The sequence below is a fragment of the Tasmannia lanceolata genome, unplaced genomic scaffold (assembly GCF_043159265.1).
Source record: "Tasmannia lanceolata isolate RefF3 unplaced genomic scaffold, GAP_Taslan_0.1 ptg000029l, whole genome shotgun sequence".
Lineage (NCBI taxonomy): Eukaryota > Viridiplantae > Streptophyta > Magnoliopsida > Canellales > Winteraceae > Tasmannia > Tasmannia lanceolata.
In genome coordinates this window covers 2,676,091-2,694,306 of record NW_027518706.1, presented here as the reverse complement: position 1 = coordinate 2,694,306, position 18,216 = coordinate 2,676,091, and the positions used below count along the sequence as shown (strand labels likewise).

Genomic DNA, 18,216 nt, shown 5'->3' with positions numbered 1-18,216 from the left:
TCTCTCTCTCTCTCTCTCTCTCTCTCTCTCTCTCTCTCTCTCTCTCTCTCTCTCTCTCTCTCTCTCTCTCTCTCTCCGAGTTGTGGCCCCTTATGAAATAGAGATGAGGCATTCCGGATGTCATACCAAATAGTCAACATGAAAAGAAGCAAAAGTGGCACCCAAATTTTGGCAAGGAAATGGACAGCAAAAGACATGAAAGCTATCCTATACAACAACAACAATGTAAAAAAATGCAATGAGATAATCTTATACGCATGGACATATTAAATATGAGTATGATGCTAGACAATTTCATATGGTAATGCTCCACAATTGTATTTTTTAACTACAAGTCAACTCATTTAAATCATGTAACTGGGGATCTAAAAATACCATTCAAAAAAAAAAACTGGGGATCTAAAAATTGGATAGAGATTTGGGGACATCAAAGTGCAACATACCTCGTCCATAACAAGCATTGAACAATTTTTCAGAATGCAAACGCCTTTTTTTGCGAGATCAAGTATTCTACCCGGTGTTCCAACAAGCAAATGGACAGGCTGATATAAGCGCATGATATCATCCTTTAAGCTAGTTCCTCCAGTGGTGACCATCACTTGAATCTTTAAATGCTTCCCAAGTTCTTTACAAACTTGGGATGTCTGAAGAGCCAACTCTCGTGTAGGAACCAGTATAACAACTGCACATACATGTAAGGTTTAAACCATTAAAAAAACACATCAAAGCTACACAATCCATGTGTATTTAAAACAAGTGTCTCACGAATTAAACATTGATAACCAGCTAAACAAAAAAAATGGTGGATTCAATAAGCGCAAGTGTAATCTTCTAAAGATGCTAAACGACCAAACCAAGATCATTTATAATATAAATGGAAATCAACAGGAATGCAAAATGCAGCTGTCTTCCCAGGCTGATATACTTTTAAATCTAGGTAATTACAAAAAGCCATCTTACTGAGAAAATACACCATATCTAATATTAATGGAAATCAACAGGGGAGGCAAAAAACCTTGAATGACATTGTTATCTTGATCAATTTTTTCCAGCGCAGGAATGCAAAATGCAGCTGTCTTCCCAGTTCCATTTTTAGCTCTAGCAAGAATGTCACTGCCAGTTAAGGCGATTGGGATACTCTCTTCCTGAATAGGAGATGGTCTTTCAAATCCCTTCTCGTATATACCCATAAGCAACTCTCGCTTCAGAAAATAATCTTCGAATTCATTTCCCTTAGTAGCAGTTACATCCTGGAGAGAATAAGTGGAATACTTAAATCGGTTTGGACATACCAAAAAAAAAAAACAAAGTCGCCACTAACATCTTTGTCGCAATTTCCAAAAGTTACATTCAAGTACATTCAGAATTCAATAAGCCCAATTAATCAATAACACCACATACTTTTTCCTGTAAAGAGTACTTTGTGAATAAACAAGCAGATCCATACATACACAGGAGAACAGCATCTAAGTAAAATAAGAAGTTTGGCCTCCAGCATAGTTTCAAGGAGCTCGTCAAATAACTGAGTGAAACATAAATATGATATGTATTAGTCAATTCCTATCAGGACTTGACAGGTCTAATACAGCCCGGACTCCATGTGCAAAAATATAGCCGATAAGGTACACATCACCCTAGAGTGCAGTATCGACAATAGATATGGGTATGTATCTTTCTTTTTCTTTTCTTTTTGAATAGTAATACGGGTATGTATCTTGTTGCAAGTCTCACATTTTTATGAAATTTTCAGTGTCTTTGCCATTTTCTATTAGAGGAAGGGTCGTATGATCAATTGTTGCGGACCTATACTCCAAACCGAGAATCAAAAGTGCAAATTGAAGAGTGAAACGACGGATCAAGATTTGGGATTTTCCATTTGAGGTAAACAATCTAGGTTTTCCCCCTTCTCTTTACGTTAGTAATTAGTTTTAAATCATTAAAAATGCTTGAGTCAATGGATATACAAGTTTTTGGTAAGAATTGGGGAGAGTTGGTGGCAAACTATGAATATTTTGCTATTTTCGGGTTTTTATTATTTTTCTCCAACTTTTGGTGTTTTTTTTTTTTTTTTTTTTGATGATGATTCTACTGGCACGTTTGGCTACCATGAATTTTTTTCATGATAAATCGGTCTCTCCAAGTGGAGATGAGGGTGAAGTGGCCCAAAATCAGGAAACAAAAAATGGGAAAATAGTGTCTCCAAGAGATGAGAAGTTACAAAAATCAAGAAACAAAAAACTCTACTCAAAACCGGGTCGACTTTTTCCTGATTGTTAGCCACTTTTCAGGCTCACCTCAATCATGCCCTCTCAAATCTCTCCTCCTCCCACTGCCCTACCCCCCTCTCTCACCAGTCTGAGACACCGATTTATCATGAAAAAAAATTCCTACCAGCCAACCATGGCCTGCTTGTTTTCGAGGAAAAATTCGTGAATTTATGCATCGATTTAGTTTCCTACTTCATATTTGTTATTTAGTTTTTTTATGAATGGTTATATTTGTTTTTCGTTTTTTTGTTTATTATCTTTTTCTTGTCTACTTCACATTCTTAACATGTTGACATTAACTTTCATTGAGCTAGGCCTACATACCTTTGGGATTGGTCCACATATCCCACAGGACTTTGTGTGCATATTTCTCATGGGCCTATGATGGTTCTAAATGTCATCAAAACTAATGAAACGAACAACATGTTTCTGTTTCCATCCCCACCAAATCGAAATCCTTCGGTCAACATGTATAGATTCCGGTAACGTTTTGGTCATGCCTAGCAAAACGCTTATAAATCGTTAAAATGGGGAAAACTATGTTATTGAAAACAAAACTTATCAAATATGCATGTTAGCTTCTACTTTTTTTACATGTGAGTTATTCTTGTCTGATCTACTGATTAAGAGGGTCGAAATATTTTTTTTCATTTCAAAATTAATTATTTCATATTTTTTTGTTACAGAATCCTTTAAACTTCCATCATTATATTGTACTCCTCCATGATATTGTACTTCCTTTTATAAAATTAATGAATGGTGCGGCTTTTTTCCTACAACTGTTTATTTGAAGCATATGTATTTGTAGTTTTATACATTTTCAGTTTAGAATGGGCTTTAGGTGCTTGATCTTGTTAACCAATTATGGATGGTTGTCTTGCTTATGCAATGGTTTATAAGTGTGTATTTGAACTTTTTCTAGTATTTTCTTAAGTTTCATAATAAATTTTCATCACATGCATGCATTTCTATAAACTTCTATATTTTACAAGATTTCTACCAAATTCTATGACCGAAACCGACATATTCCCATTTCTGTGGCAACCAACATGCATATCAAAATTGACATTTAAAGCATTGATAATAATGATGACAACTTTAAGCCCTGCCCGTGCCTCTGTCCAATATTGAGGTAAATAACTGAGCAATAGAATAGTCTTAGTGTATAACATTTTGGAATTTTGAATATTCATCTCCTAATACTACTATGTAGGTGTACCTTGTGTTTTGTAACTTGTGTTAATGAATCACATAACTTTTATTATTCATTTCTTTAGTTGTACACTTGTCTCTAGATTTCTAGTCTAGTGGTAGATAGAGTTGAGAGAGAGAGAGAGAGGGGGACCAACAAATACCTGCTAAACTAGGAAGAAGTTTGCAAAACCTCCCGAGGGTGGAGGGCTAGGGTTCGGAAAGATCAAAGAAGTAAATCTAGCTCTCATGTGAAAATGGCTGTGGAGGTTTAGAGAGGAGTCGTCCCAGCTTCGGGCCAAAGTGATAGAAAGTAAATATGGCACTGCCCAAGGTCATTGGGTATCATTAGACAATTTATGAAAGCAAGGGGTGACAGTGTGGCGAGACATTTTTCGTATTAACCATAAGTTTTCAAAAGGAACCATGCCCTAGGAAAAAGAGGGGAGAGGAAGGAAAGAGGGGGGGGGGGGGGGGGGGGGGGGGGGGGCAAAAAAAGGAGGAGGGGGGGCTAGCGTGGTGTGGTGAGGGTTTGGGTGGAAAAACCAAAGGGAAAAGAGGTTGGTATTGGTGGGATGGTTCGTGGTGGTGTTGGTGATTTCTTGATGGTGTGTTATTGGTTGTTGGTGTATTATTGGACATTGTTGGTTGTTGGTGTAGTTGTTGCTTGTGTTTGATCTCCATTATGGATCCTCAGTCTTCAGTTGCATCTTCTAGTTCTACTCCTGTGGAGGCTCCTTTTATAGTATCAGCCATGGTTTGAAATTTTGGTTTCGGTACCGGTTTTGGACACCCCGGAAAACGAAATTTCGGCCGAAATCTGGCGAAACAAATAAAACAGTATTTTATTTGATATAAAATTTCGGCCGAAATTTCGGTAAAATATTAAAATAATTTAAAAAAAAAACTGGAAATTCCGAAATTTCAGCCAAAATAAAATACCGTTTGGGGAAAGTGTGATTTCGGTGTCGGTCTCCACCAAAATTTCGGTCTGAAATTTCGGATTTCGGTCGAAATTTAAAACCATACTTTCAGCAGATGGCCTCCATCAAGCTTGATGGGACCAATTACCCTCCTTGGCGGATGGCAGTTCAGACATATCTTCTGGGGCATGGTAAAGTTGATTTTCTTGAGCGTGACCCCCTTCCTGCCAAGGATCCATCATATGCGAAGTGGTGCCAAGATGATGTCGTGATCAGGACATTCCTGTGGAGTAGTATGGAACCCCAAGTGGCTGCCACAATGATGTATCTTCAGTCCTCTAAGGAAATCTGGGACCATGCAGCGACATTATATTCTGGGGCTAATAATCCATCCGTGTTTGTGATCTCTTTTCTAAGTGGTTTGGGCTCCAGAATGGGGGACAAGCTTGTGGCGGCCCACTACAGTCAGTATATCGCTCTCTGTTAGCAGCTTGATCTGTTTATGCATTATGCCCTTTACTGTGGATCCTGTCATTCTTGCCAAGCGACAAGAGGAATTATGGGTGGTTCGATTCCTCGATTCATTGGGATTTGATTATCTACCGATAAGCCAGTAGATTGTTAGCTCCAGGTCCATACCCTCTCTTGCTGAGGTTATCTACCGATAAGCCAGCAGATTTTTAGCTCCGGGTCCATACCCTCTCTTGCTGAGGTATTCTCTCATGTACAACATATGTGGGTTGTTGAGAACAGTGATCCTAACATTGATGGCTCGACCCTTACTACTTACGTTGAAGGTGGTCACGGTCGTGGTGGTGGTCGCTTTGGCCGTGGCCGTGGTGGTGGTCGTGATTCAAGGGGAGGAAATGGTATTGGTGGACGTGGGTCTCGTTATTGTTTCCACTGTCATATGGAGGGCCACACTATTGATTACTACTATGATTTGCACCCCGAGCTTTGCCCTCCTAGATTGGCTCATGTTTCAGTTGCTACTCCAGAGAGTTCATCTCCCGCTCCAGCATCCTTGGCCGCGATTGACTCTTTACTTGTCCCTCGTGCTGAATATGATGAACTTGTGCGTATCAGGGACAAAGGCAAGCAATCAACTGCCACGTTTGCTCGGCAAGGTAGCCATGATCCAGGTACGGTTTCTGGATCATGGCTCATTAATTCAGGAGCATCTCATCACATGACTGGTAATTCTAATCTTCTCTCTTCTTTCCAATCATATTCCTCCATGGGTCTTCATACTGCTACATTAGCTGATGGGACTACATCCCTCGTCTTAGGGGATGGTGTATTCTCCACCTCTACTAGCCTTACATTATCGCCTATTCTTTGTGTTCTAAAATTTCATGTTAGTTTGCTACACGTTAGTCAGCTGACTAAATCTCTAAACTGTTATGTTTCTTTCTTTTCCTGCTTACTGTATGTTTCAGGATCTGAAGACTAGGACGAGGATTGGTTTGGGCCATGAGAGTGATGGCTTGTATTACCTTGAGCAGGCCAGTGCTGATGTTGCCCTCCGGACCTCTGTTGATGCATATCAGTGTCGCTGTCATTTAGGCCACCCCTTGCTGAGAAGCTTCGAAAGCCGTCCTTCGTGTCTAGTCATGTTCAGTCCTTTACTTGTGAGTCATGTGAGTTGGGGAAATATCATCGAGTGTCTTTCCCTTCTTGTGCTAGTCATCGCGTGTCACGTCTTTTTGAGCTTGCTCATTGTCATGTGTGGGTAATGTAGAGCGGGACCCGGCCAAAGTACAATGGGCTTAGCGAAGTGTAGGTAGTTGAATTGTTTTCATGAAATAAGAGGGTGGGAACGGAGAAAATGTGACTCTCATGTTAAGAAGTAAGAAATTGAAAGAAAATAGTGGACATCTCTGTCCCAAGACACTTACATCACTACTGGGATAAATGAGGAGCAATCCGGTCTTTTGACTAGCATTAGGGTAGTAAAAAGACAAAGAATAGTTGAATGGAAGGGGACTTTTGATTTTGGTAGAATTAGGAATTTGGGATTGTCGTTTGAGCTACTCTTCTTCAATAAGAGAGCAGCCTCTATCTTTTAGAAGGAAATTTCAAGATTTGGAAGCGGGATCTGAAAGAAGCCTTGCCTTCCTACTTGAGGGTTTTCTTCTTATCTTCCCTGTTGCAAGCAGTTTTGAATATTTGAAGAAAATTTCAGTAAGTTTCTCTCGTCCTGCGATTGGAATGACTTTGCAGAGTTTCGAATCTACACTTCCTGTTTTACTTGAATTCATTGTTCTTTCCTTCACTGTAATTCATATCATTTGAAGCTTACTGAAAGTTTTGTCCGAATACCAAAGTGTGATACATTGGTGTGAATAGCAAATTTCTAGAATATTGTAATCTCGGTTGGACTTGGTTGATCGGATAAACATTGCCCTCTACTTTGGATCAAAGTTTTCCCACGAGAAGTCTGATATTTAGGGATTTAATCAATGCCCCCAATTGGTATCGATGGAGCACATGTTAATCGGGATAAGGGTTTCTCCCAATCGGAGTACAGACACTCAAGTTGGGCATTTTACATTTTAATTTCAGTCCCTTAGCACCCTTGTTTCATTAAGTGTGAAAATTCCCATGAGCCTGGCTTCTAGGTGGTCCCACTCAACTCCCTTCATTTATGCCGAATGAAAGTAGCAGTTTTGCTCCCAATTAGAATTCCTTCATGGTTTCAAGCTAATGATGATAACCCCTTTCCATTCCTATAACCCTATGGTCTGAAGTTTAATCTCTTATATGTGTTCTCTGCTATCGGACCCATTTAATTAGTAGAGTTGATTTTTGGGAGTGAAATAAATAACTTCAATTCAATGGGGCTATGACCTGCTTCATTCCTAAACTTGACATTGGGTACAACAATAAATAAAAAGGGAATGGTTCTCTCGGTTCTGATTGGGAAAATTGATTTTAGAATAAAATCCTTAATGGAAGTTGATGTTGCACGTCCTATTTCTCAGTTTGTCTCTTATGATCATCTCTCATATTCATTTCGTTCCTTTGTTTCTAGTTTATCTTCTGTTACTGTGCTTAAGTATGACTCATATGCTCTAGCTCATCCTGGGTGGCGGGCTGCCATGGATGCCGAGATGGCTGCTCTTCACTCTAACAAAACGTGGCAGTTAGTTCCCCTTCCCTCTGAAGCCCAGCCTGTTGGGTGTTGCTAGGTCTTCACTATTAAGTACCTTCTTGATGGGGCTATTTAACGCCTAAAGGCGAAACTTATTGCAAAGGGGTACACTCAAACGTTTGGGGTAGACTACCAGGAGACCTTCTCGCATGTGGCCAAGATACCGTCCGTTCGAGTTCTGATTTCTCTTCCTGTTAATTGTGGGTGGCCCTTATGATATCAGTTGGATGTTAATAATGCGTTCCTTCATGGAGACCTCACTGAGGTGTATATGGAGCAACCTCCTGTGTATGTTGCTCAAGGGGACATGTGCTCCTCAGTTTGTCATCTTCGTAAAGCTATTTATGGGCTTAAGCAATCTCCTAGGGTATGGTATGGACGATTCAATGATGCAGTTTTGCACTTTGGTATGAAGCAATGTGCAGTTGATCACTCAGTTTTCAGCCACCAATCTGTTGCTAGATATATCTTTTTGATAGTAATGTGGATGATATTGTGATCATAGGGAATGACAAAGCTGGCATACAGAGGTTAAAGGCTTTCCTCCAGGGTGAGTTTTCCACTAAAGGCTTGGGCCTTCAGGTATTTCCTTGGAATTGAAGTAGCATACTCTCATTGTAGATTCTCTTTGTCACAAAGAAAATATGTGTTGGACATTTTAGAGGAGGCAGGCTCAATGGGGATAAAACATGCAGCTACACCTATGGATCCGAATGTAAAACTCCTTCCGGATCAAGGAGATTTGTTGGATGATCCTAGTCGATACAGAAGGTTAGTTGGAAAGTTGATCTATCTGACTGTTATCCGTCCAGACATCTCATCTGTCGTAGGTATGGTCAGTCGGTTCATGAGTTCTCCACATACCTCCCATTGGGCAGCAGTGATTCAGATCATTAGGTATTTGAAGGGTACTCCAGGGAAATGCTTGTGTTTCAAGAAATGTGGTCATAAGAAGCCATGTCTTATACGAGTGAAGAACTGATTTGGCTACGCTCCTTATCAAAGATTGATGTTTCATCTTCATCTCCAGCACAGTTGTATTGTGATAACAAAGCTGCAATCCTTATCACTACAAATCCAGTCTTCCATGAGTGAACCAAGCATATTGAAGTGGACTATCACTTCATTCGTCAGGAATTCAGAGAGGTGAAATATGCACAGTGTTTACTCAATCAGCAGATCAACTTGCAAATGTGTTCACCAAACCGTTGGGACCCACTAAGTTGAAAGACGCTTGTAACAAGCTTGGAATGTACGATATTTACATTTCAGCTTGAGGGGGAGTGGTAGACATATTTTATATTGTTAGGGGCATTCTTGTCTTTTGAAATACACAAATATATATACATATATATTATTTTCGTGAGGGTGAGAGAACAACTCTCACACTCTTTCTATCATCCCTTATCTCCTCTCCTCTTCATCCAATGTAGAAGGTAACAGTTCAAAAATTAATTTTGCATTTAGGAATCTTTCAAGCAACTAATCAAGTCAGTATGTACCTATGCTTTTTACAAGGGCTTCAGAATATTTTCCAATTACTATAATCTTCAGCTGAATGAGGGAGTGAACTTTGGCATGTTCCTAAGAAATGCTATTGTCAATCCTTTAGGTTTTGTCTGGTCTAGTTGTCACTAAGCCATCTTGGCTATCAGAACAAATAACTTGGACACGCCGGATGCTCTGTCAATTACCACACTCTGGTTTATGAATTATTCTAAAGCTTCGACCCATTATCTCCCCCATAAATTTTTGGGTCTGCAGCCAATGTATAGTCCATTGCTAAAGTTTCATTCGGTCTAAGGAGATCATTCAGCAAAACAGATTTTTTTTTACTGTCCCCCACTTTGGCATGTTTCTAAGACATTGGTTTCTCCTATCCTCAAGGAGTTGTGATCCCTCTAACCCAAGGGATGGCCCTGTAAACATCAACCTCTCCACAAAAATGAAAGCCCCAAATGGTTAAAAGTGATCATCAAACCCAGACGCACAGCTTCTACCATGCCTAAGACATTGGTTTCTCCTATCCTCAAGGAGCTGTGATCCCTCTAACCCAAGGGATGGCCCTGTAAACATCAACCTCTCCACAAAAATGAAAGCCCCAAATGGTTAAAAGTGATCATCAAACCCAGACGCACAGCTTCTACCATGCCTATATACTGCCTAGCATAGTAGTACAATGGCAAAGATCCACCTTAAGCCAACTTATCATGGAAAAAAAACCCAGTGCCACTGTCAACAAGGTTAAATTACAGCCTCTAGCTCATGAATATGTCTAATAACTAGATACCAAAGTTTCATTGTTCAATTCAAGAAATGACGACCACTAACACTGCAATAACTCGTATACCTCATACTTAAGTTATTCAATTTATATTAAAATGAAAAATAACTCCACCAACTTAAACAAGAAAAAAGCATACTGCTGAACAGAACTCAGGAAGCCCTAATAATGTAAAAAATAGCATACGTAAATTACACAAAATATTTTAAATTAGAAACATTTTCTAGCATTGCATTTATAAATTTCCCAAAATCTAACCCGATTCATATAATAGCTCAACAAATCCATGTAGCATAACGTGTAATTTGAATCTATACCTCTGTCTTGAAACGTGTATCTCTTGGTGGCATCTTTAGCTGTGCCTTCCAATCTTGTGAACTAAAAGAATAAAAGTAAAATATGAAAAAGAGTTAAAGTTTGAAGGGATAAACAAAAAATGTATAAATTCAACCACATATAAAGCTTTTATCCTTTTTTGGTAAGTACACACCAAAAAAAAGCTCAGCAACAATTAAATCATATAGACTTTGAACTCCTAACAATTTGCAAATGAACTCCTAATTTACGAACATTTTATCAGTTTCTGCTATTCAAGAAATAGAAAAATGGCAACCATCCTGGTGCAAACTTCTGCCATAAGCATTGAATAAAAATGATTCAAAATAGAAACCTAGTCTCTTAGGCTTTAGCGATTGTAATAAGATTCCAGCAAGAGGTACTAAAATTTCAAGCCATGTAGAAATTGAAATTAAAACTAATCTTTAAAAAAAATCTAGCAATTTATCGAATTGGGAATCTATGCTTATTTTGAGACCATGGGAATCTAACAATATGGATCCTTTCTGCTCGCATTCAGTCACTGGGGCAATGTGATCCTTTGGCCCTTTCCCAGTGTTGGTAAGGCTTGACAATTCTGGTGTGTAGGGAATGGGATGCTCATTTAGGGTGAGTCAAGGCCTAAGATCAGGCCGAAAGGCGTAGTTGATGGACAACAAGTGAATATTCTTGTACTACACCTTAGGGGTGGACATGGTACGGGTCCAACCCAAAGAACCGAACCGAACCGAAAATATGTGGTTCGGTACAGGTTCCAAAATTTGGAACCGTTGGTTTTCGGTTCGATTCTGAGTTTGGGGTACTGGGACCCAGAGCCGAACCGAAGATATATATATATATGAGGAAAAGGATGGTGAGCTTGAGCGCACCATCCTTATGGTGAGCTCGAGATCCCAAAACACATGGGTCCCACATTTTTTTGTTAATCAAACCATTCATTTGCAAGGCCCTATCATAGATAGGGTGTGTACAAAAAATCAGCTCCATAGGATTATCCTAACCCATCCAAAAATGGGTGGCAAAAATGGGCAGATTTGTGGACAAATAGTGTCTGTCCATTTTGCCACCCACTTTTGGATGGGTTAGGATGATCTTATGGAGCTGATTTTTGGTAAACATCCTATCTATGATAAGGCCTTGTAAATGAATGGTTTGGATCACCACAAAAAATGTGGGACCCATGTGTTTGGGAGCTCAAGCTCACCATAAGGATGGTGCGCTCAAGCTCACCATCCTCTCTCTCTCTCTCTCTCTCTCTCTCTCTCTCTCTCTCTCTCTCTCTCTCTCTCTCTATATATATATATATATATATATATATATATATATATATATATATGGTTTGCGCGCTAGAGCTCAGCCTGAGCTAGAGCTCACAAACCATATATCCCATAGTTGGTTGAGTCATCCAACCCATTAGTTTTATAGGTTATAGTTATGGTTATGGTTTATGGTTTATGATTATGATCTGTGGAGGTTTAAAATGGATGGTTAGAAAATGGGCTTCTATAGATCGGATGGTTAGGGCTATGGCATGGAGGTGGTTTCTTAGGAACATCATATCTATGTGAGGTCCTATAAAATGAATGGGTTGGATGAGTCAAACAACTATGGGAGAAGTGGTTTGTGAACTCTAGGTCACGGTGAGCTCAAGCTCACAAACCACGCCCCCTGCGTGTGTGTGTAGAGAGAGAGAGAGGAAATGAAGTATGTGCAGCTGCACAGATAAGCTATCTGTGCATGGCTCACAAACCATAGTGGGGGCCACTTTTTTGGAGGGATCCAAAGCATTCATTTCATTTGGAAGGCCCTTCCATGGAGAGAGTGGGTACCAAAAATCAGCCCTATAGGATCATCCTAACCTAATCAAAGTTGGAGGGGAAAATGGACAGACACTGTTTCTGCCCATTTTTTCCCTCCACAAATGGTAGGGTTAGGATGATCCTAAAGAGCTGATTTTTGGTACACACCCTATCCATGGAAGGGCCTTCCAAATGAATGCTTGGAATCCCCCCAAAAATGTGGCCCCTACTATGGTTTGTGCAGCCATGCACATATAGCTTATTTGTGCAGCTGCACATACTTCATTTCCTCATATATATAAGGGAGTGTTAAAACTAATAGTCTTTTTTTTTTTTTCATTGAAAATAAGGGAAGAGGGGGGGGGCTGAAAAAAATAAATAAAAAAGTTGGGTAAACCCATAACCGAACCGAACCAACCCGATTAAGATCGGTTCTGGTTTGGTTCGGTTCTAGGGTTCCATGGTTCGGTTCTAGTTCCCAATATTGGGAACAGATAGGGGTTGGTTTGGTTCTAGGTTTACGAATCAAACTAAACCATGTCCACCCCTACTACCCCTTGTTGGTCCCGAGGGAGAAAGGAGGCTACATTAGCCGAAAGACGGTTTATCAGATCAAGGATGCAAGGTGACCTTGCTTTTTCAGGGCAAGGTAAGAAGGGGTAGAGAAAATACCTCGAGCCTGGGGCAATGAGATCCTTTGGCCCCTTTCCAAGTGTTGGGAATGACAATTCTTGTGTGTAGGGAATGGGAAGCTCATTTTTGGGCTTGTCAATTCACCATCCTAAGGGCTATCAGACCACCCTCCTTTGATGCTGGAATTTGATGGTGTAATGTTGGATCAGAAGCATTTTAGATTCTAGACTCTGTGGCTTGAAGTCCCGAGGTTCAAAAGACTTAACAGTTGGTGGTGGGAAATGAGAGGTAGAAAAAGTGTGGTTTTGAAGTGCTCTTGGAAGTTCAAATTTAAGGAATAGAAAAAGAAATGCTTTTGGCAGTTGATCTCAAAATAAAGAGACATTACTTGGTGATATTGGGCAGTTCAACATAGTGGAAGAAGGGAGAAGCCTTTCTCAGAACAAATGGGTTAAAAGATTGAAGTTCAAGAAAGAATGGAGAAGTGATTCAGTGAAAGGGGACTGCTTGAAGGCAGCGATTAAGAGCTCCTTGCTCAAGGAGGGTGACAAGAACATGTCCTTTCTAGTTTCTACATAAAATTGTTAACTTAATGGGAAGACCTAACTATATTAAACGCTTGGTAGTGAATGGAAATCCAGGGGAAGATAGAAAGAGAACCGAGGAAGCTATCGTGAGAGTTCTATAAGAATCTACTTTCCAAGGGAGTGGTTAAGGCACCCTATACGCTTGATGGGATTCAGTTCACAACCAATAACAAGCAAGAATGCAATGTCGATTAGAGGTTGTTTGAAGATGAGGAGGCGAAAGTTGATTTTTTAGTTTGATAAGGACAAGACTCTAGTTCCAGATGGCCTCGCCTTTGCTTTCTAACAGGGTAAGGAGAACATAGATCTTGTCAAAAATGATATGAGCATGATGTAGAAACAATGACCTGCACAGATCTGATGTAAACAAGAGGAGTATGAGCAGAAAGGTAAGAAAAAATGAGGCATAAGTCGCGAAATAGGTGGTTCCTGTTGCTCAGGTAGTTTTGGGGGAGAAAATCCAGAACAGAATTTTAAAGACTACTCTGATAGACCCCACATCATTAAGTGATTTAATTTATAAAGTGTAACGATGCTTCCCACACTTAAGTGAATTAAATAATATGAGGTGGACTGAAAGTCCCCGCCACTTAAGCTGCAACTAACAATACATAACCCAATGAACAGAATTTTAAACTCAAGCAAACTCAAGGCTGAAAAAAAAATCATTCAGATCTTCTTCGTGAGGTGAAGAGTTGCTCCTGCATTACTTGGACTTCTTCGTGAATGGATGCACCAATAAGAATGCAGTGTCACTTTCATGACTCCATGATTTGTGGACACAGACATGAGTGTCGGACACGGTAAACCCCCAAAATTTAGAAACGAGGACATGGCTAAAATAGAAAGTATATATAATCATGATTTGTGGATATGGATTCGTGTGTCCAGTTTCAACATGGATGTGGGTTGTCTAACATGGCAACATCTAAAAATCTACAAATGGTGACATATACATACCAATATGATACAATGAATATAGTATTGGGAAGAGTTTGTTTAGGGGACGGGATATAACAGCAAATATTAGTTAAAGAAGAGCTAAATGAAGAGTTTATAATAAAAAAAGAATTAAATATAAAAGAGGTAAACACAATATTCAATAAAAAAACATAATGCCACACTTGACACGGTACAAAAACATGTCCGCACGCCCACATTGAGTCTAGCACTTCTAGCAATACATTTAAAAGTGTCCAAAGGAGTGTCGACGCGTGTGGACACGCGTGTCATGTTGGACACAGCAAGACACGTGTATCGGCAATAAATTCACAAACTGAACCGAGTGTCCGTCGCCTTTTTATTAAAGTGTCGGCTCAATCATAGGTCTTATTCCAAAAAAAGAAGGGAAATGGAGACAAAAGATCTCAGACATATAAGCTAGGTGACTACCTTGTACAAGATTGTTAGGAAAAAAAAGGGTGACAAGATTGAGGAGTGTTGTGGGAGGAGAGAGATGGTATCCTAAATCAAGGTGTGTTTATTGAAGCCATCAAGTTTTTTATGGCGTGCTCATTACAGATAAGTGTCTTGACTTTGGGAAAAGAGACGAAAGCTGGGAACATATTTGCAAGGTGGGCATGGAGAAATATTATAACTTAGTTGCTAGGGCGTTAGTGAACTATTTATTGATGAGGATGGATTCAGATATCGATGGGGAAGGTGGCTCATGGCGTGTATTTCCTGCGCTCATTTTTCCATTTTAATTAATGAGAAAGTCACATGTTCTTTAGGAGCTCTAGGGACTTAAAGCAAGGTAACCCTTATCCCCCTCCTTTTTTACATTGGTTTGTGAAGCCCTAAGTAGGAATAGTTCACAGCTTCTATTGGCATCTAGCTTGAAGATCATCTTACGTAGCATGTGTACATTGTTACTTTCCACTACCTTAGTAATACCCATTACAAGCTTGATTCCTCATAGCCATTGTTTCTACACATATGCCCCAAGTAAGATCTAAATATAATACCAGGGATGTAGCCTCAACTCAAAGTAAGAAGAAATCAAACTTAAATGAAATAAAACAAAAGTACTTCAATCAAATCTGAAAAAAAAAAATTGAAGATTTTACGAAGGGGAAGTGTTCACAAACTAGATCTACAAACTACACCAGCGCACCCTACGCATCTCCTAGCATCAACCTTACAAATTCATAATACTCAAACTTGCCTATAGAGCATAAGAGTGTTTCTCCTTGTGACTATATAATTGTATTTATCTCCTTACTTGGTATTGAAAATTTTATTCTTATCTACGAAGAGACTAGATCCTATTTTCTTGCTGATTTGATTACAAGGCAATCCTTATTCAACTCCATTTATAATTTTAGAATATCTCAAAAAAAATTCCAACTCATTCAAATCTATAGAAACTGTGTTTGATTTGACAAATTTCAGCAATATGTTGACTAATGAACATTTGTATGATAGGCTTTCCATTTCAAAAAATGTGCCAAATTATACAAATCACCATTTTCTGACACCATCTAGTAATATGGTAAAGCGACTTTTTTGTTCATTTTCCCATTATTTTTAGAATCAGATATGGGACTATTCGTGGGATCTTGCATGGAGGATTTTGGAGCTGCATCAGATCTTGTACAGAACAACTATGCTCAAGACTTTCTTTAATGGTTCAAATGGAAGCAACATGAGGACTTCCCATGAGATCACCCATCCTAGTACTACTTTCACGCAAGAACGCTTAACTTCGGAGTTCGGATGGGATCTAGTGCATTTGTGCTGGTATGATCGCACCCACACAAAAAACATTGATACCCAAGTCATACTCGCCGTTTGTTTGTACGTTTCATCTTTTTGTTCTTTAACAAATCTGTATATATTTATATACAAATTTGTATATAAATTTGCCAACATCATCTTTTTGTATATATTTACCGTTCAAAAAAATGTATGTATTTGTACATTAAAAAAAACACACATACGGTAAATATAACTCAATTTGTACTATGTTGGCATAGTTCCCAATGGTTCCATGAAAGAAGATTAGCAATTGCAGAACAGCTTGTTGGAGACTAAGAGATATACTAAATACTTGCAATTGCAATGAACTAACCTTCCTCCCTGAATGATGAAACAGAGCAGCATAAAATCAAACTCCAGTCTCTAGCATTTTTATTTTTATTTTTATTTTTGAATGATAATAGTCTCTAGTAATTTTATTTTATGCAAAGGAAACATGTGAAATAAACAACTCCTCGTGTATATAACTTACTGTATGGTGCAGAATATATTGAGCATTTTACCAAAGAAATAGTCATTAATTTCTACCAAAGAACATTGGGTATTCATTGGTTTTTTCATAGGAAAAAGAAAAACGGCGAATTGATGATAACACAAAAAAACGGAACACTAACACAACATGCTAATTGAATGAAATGAAATAAAGACAGAACAGAAAAACTCTAACACGACATTCTAATTGAATGAAATGAAACAAAATAATTCCACCTGGAATCAACGCCGCCTTCTGACTGCACAGCTTTCTCCACAACGTTGGAGCCGGAATCAGAATCAGTTCCCATCTGATTCCTTCTAAGCCATTGCTGTTGCTGTTGCTGCTGCTGCTGCTGATGCTGAAACTGCTGCTGATTTTGCATAGAATTCCTCTGTACATACTGCTGCTGAGGGCTTCTTGCATAAAAATTAGGGTTTGGATTCCCATTTCCACCACGGCCATTACCAATCCCAGGTGGATACCGACCTCGAGAATTCATGACAAAAGGACTAATCCCAAGTTTCTAATAAAAGAAAGAACCACAAAAACCCTAAAAACTAGGGCACGAAAGCGATCTGAGATGAATTCGAAAACAAAACACACGATCCAAAACAACGTTACAGAGACGTGTAAGGCATGGTATAGATAACGATATTGTCCAAATTTTCAATCAAAGAAAGAACCAAAAAAACACAAAAACCCTAAAATCTAGGGCTCAAAAGCAATGTGAGAGGAATTAAAAAACAAAAGACGCGATCCGTAACAACGTTGCGAAGATGTCTAAGACAGAATAGCTTTGGATTATAATGAAGAATTATGGAAATTTGTGAAGATTGTTCTTACCCAGATTGAAAGGTGTGGGAAAAAAAGTATCAAGGAGAGAGATGAGAATTCAGAGGGGTGGAAAATGATCTTCGATTGGATGATGGAAAGAGATTGAAATACGCCATTTTAGGGTTTACTGAAGCTCTTTTTCGGGTTTTAATTGGAGAGAAATGTTGGAGGCAGTTAGAAAGAAAAGATTTCTAGGGCATCGAGGAGAGAAAAGGAAATGACAATTATTGAAGGGAGATGATTTTTTCAACCACCCTGTAAGATTATGCGCCCCACTTTTAACGTGATTTTGGCGTCGAAAAGCCTTAACGTCTGCCAATTAGCAGGGGGGCGCATAATCCTATATGAGGTGAAACCATTTGGATGCACATAAGTTACTAATTTCAGTAGTCAATAGGGAGGAGACAAATACTTATAATGTGTGATCTACCTGGGATTTACCTTGTAGAATAGTGATAAGTAGTGTTGGGTTGCAAATCTCATGAGAGTAATAGTAGGGGGTGTTATTATCAATATACATAGAAAGAGAAGGGAGAGAGAGAAAAAAAAATAGAACAAGCAAAATTTTACTTGAAGAATTCCCCCATTTTGGAGCAATGGGGCAAGGTAGGTATAAGGAGCAAACATCGGTGCCACGTCACCAAACAAGCAATAATTAGCTTTGAATCATGTATAGTAGTCTCTAGGGATTTTGGTGTTAAATTGTTTGCCATACACCATAAAAGTTAACCAAAAGTATTTTTCTACTCGGGACATCCTTGAGGATGCCAAGCATGTGGCAAACAAACAGAAACAATGCTCCGTTCAGTTCCTAAATCGGCATGAAAAAGGGGGGGAATGGAAAGGAATTGGAGAAGGAAAGGGAAGCCTAGTAAATGGGTGTTCTGTTAGGTGGAAAGTTGCTGGAAAGTTGTCGGTAATGGGAATCTATGTGTCCTCTAATTATCTAGATGGTGGAGTCGGGCGGGACGGC

At 39.1% G+C, this 18,216-nt stretch overlaps 1 protein-coding gene and 1 pseudogene across 1 annotated transcript in view; both read right to left on the bottom strand.

The window, feature by feature from the left end:
• The window catches only part of LOC143859106 (DEAD-box ATP-dependent RNA helicase 8-like), a 28,478-nt gene extending 11,012 nt beyond the window's left edge, over nucleotides 1–17,466 (bottom strand). Inside the window, exons 1-5 of the mRNA XM_077369783.1 lie at nucleotides 17,253–17,466; nucleotides 16,643–16,984; nucleotides 10,137–10,197; nucleotides 1,016–1,250; nucleotides 444–682 (exon numbers count right to left, since the gene is read on the bottom strand). Coding sequence (XP_077225898.1) covers nucleotides 444–682; nucleotides 1,016–1,250; nucleotides 10,137–10,197; nucleotides 16,643–16,908 — 801 coding nt within the window. The 5' untranslated portion in view covers nucleotides 16,909–16,984; nucleotides 17,253–17,466. The remainder of the gene's footprint in view (nucleotides 1–443; nucleotides 683–1,015; nucleotides 1,251–10,136; nucleotides 10,198–16,642; nucleotides 16,985–17,252) is intronic.
• On the bottom strand, nucleotides 15,812–15,930 carry LOC143859477 (5S ribosomal RNA; annotated as a pseudogene).
• Nucleotides 17,467–18,216: the final 750 nt, after the last annotated feature.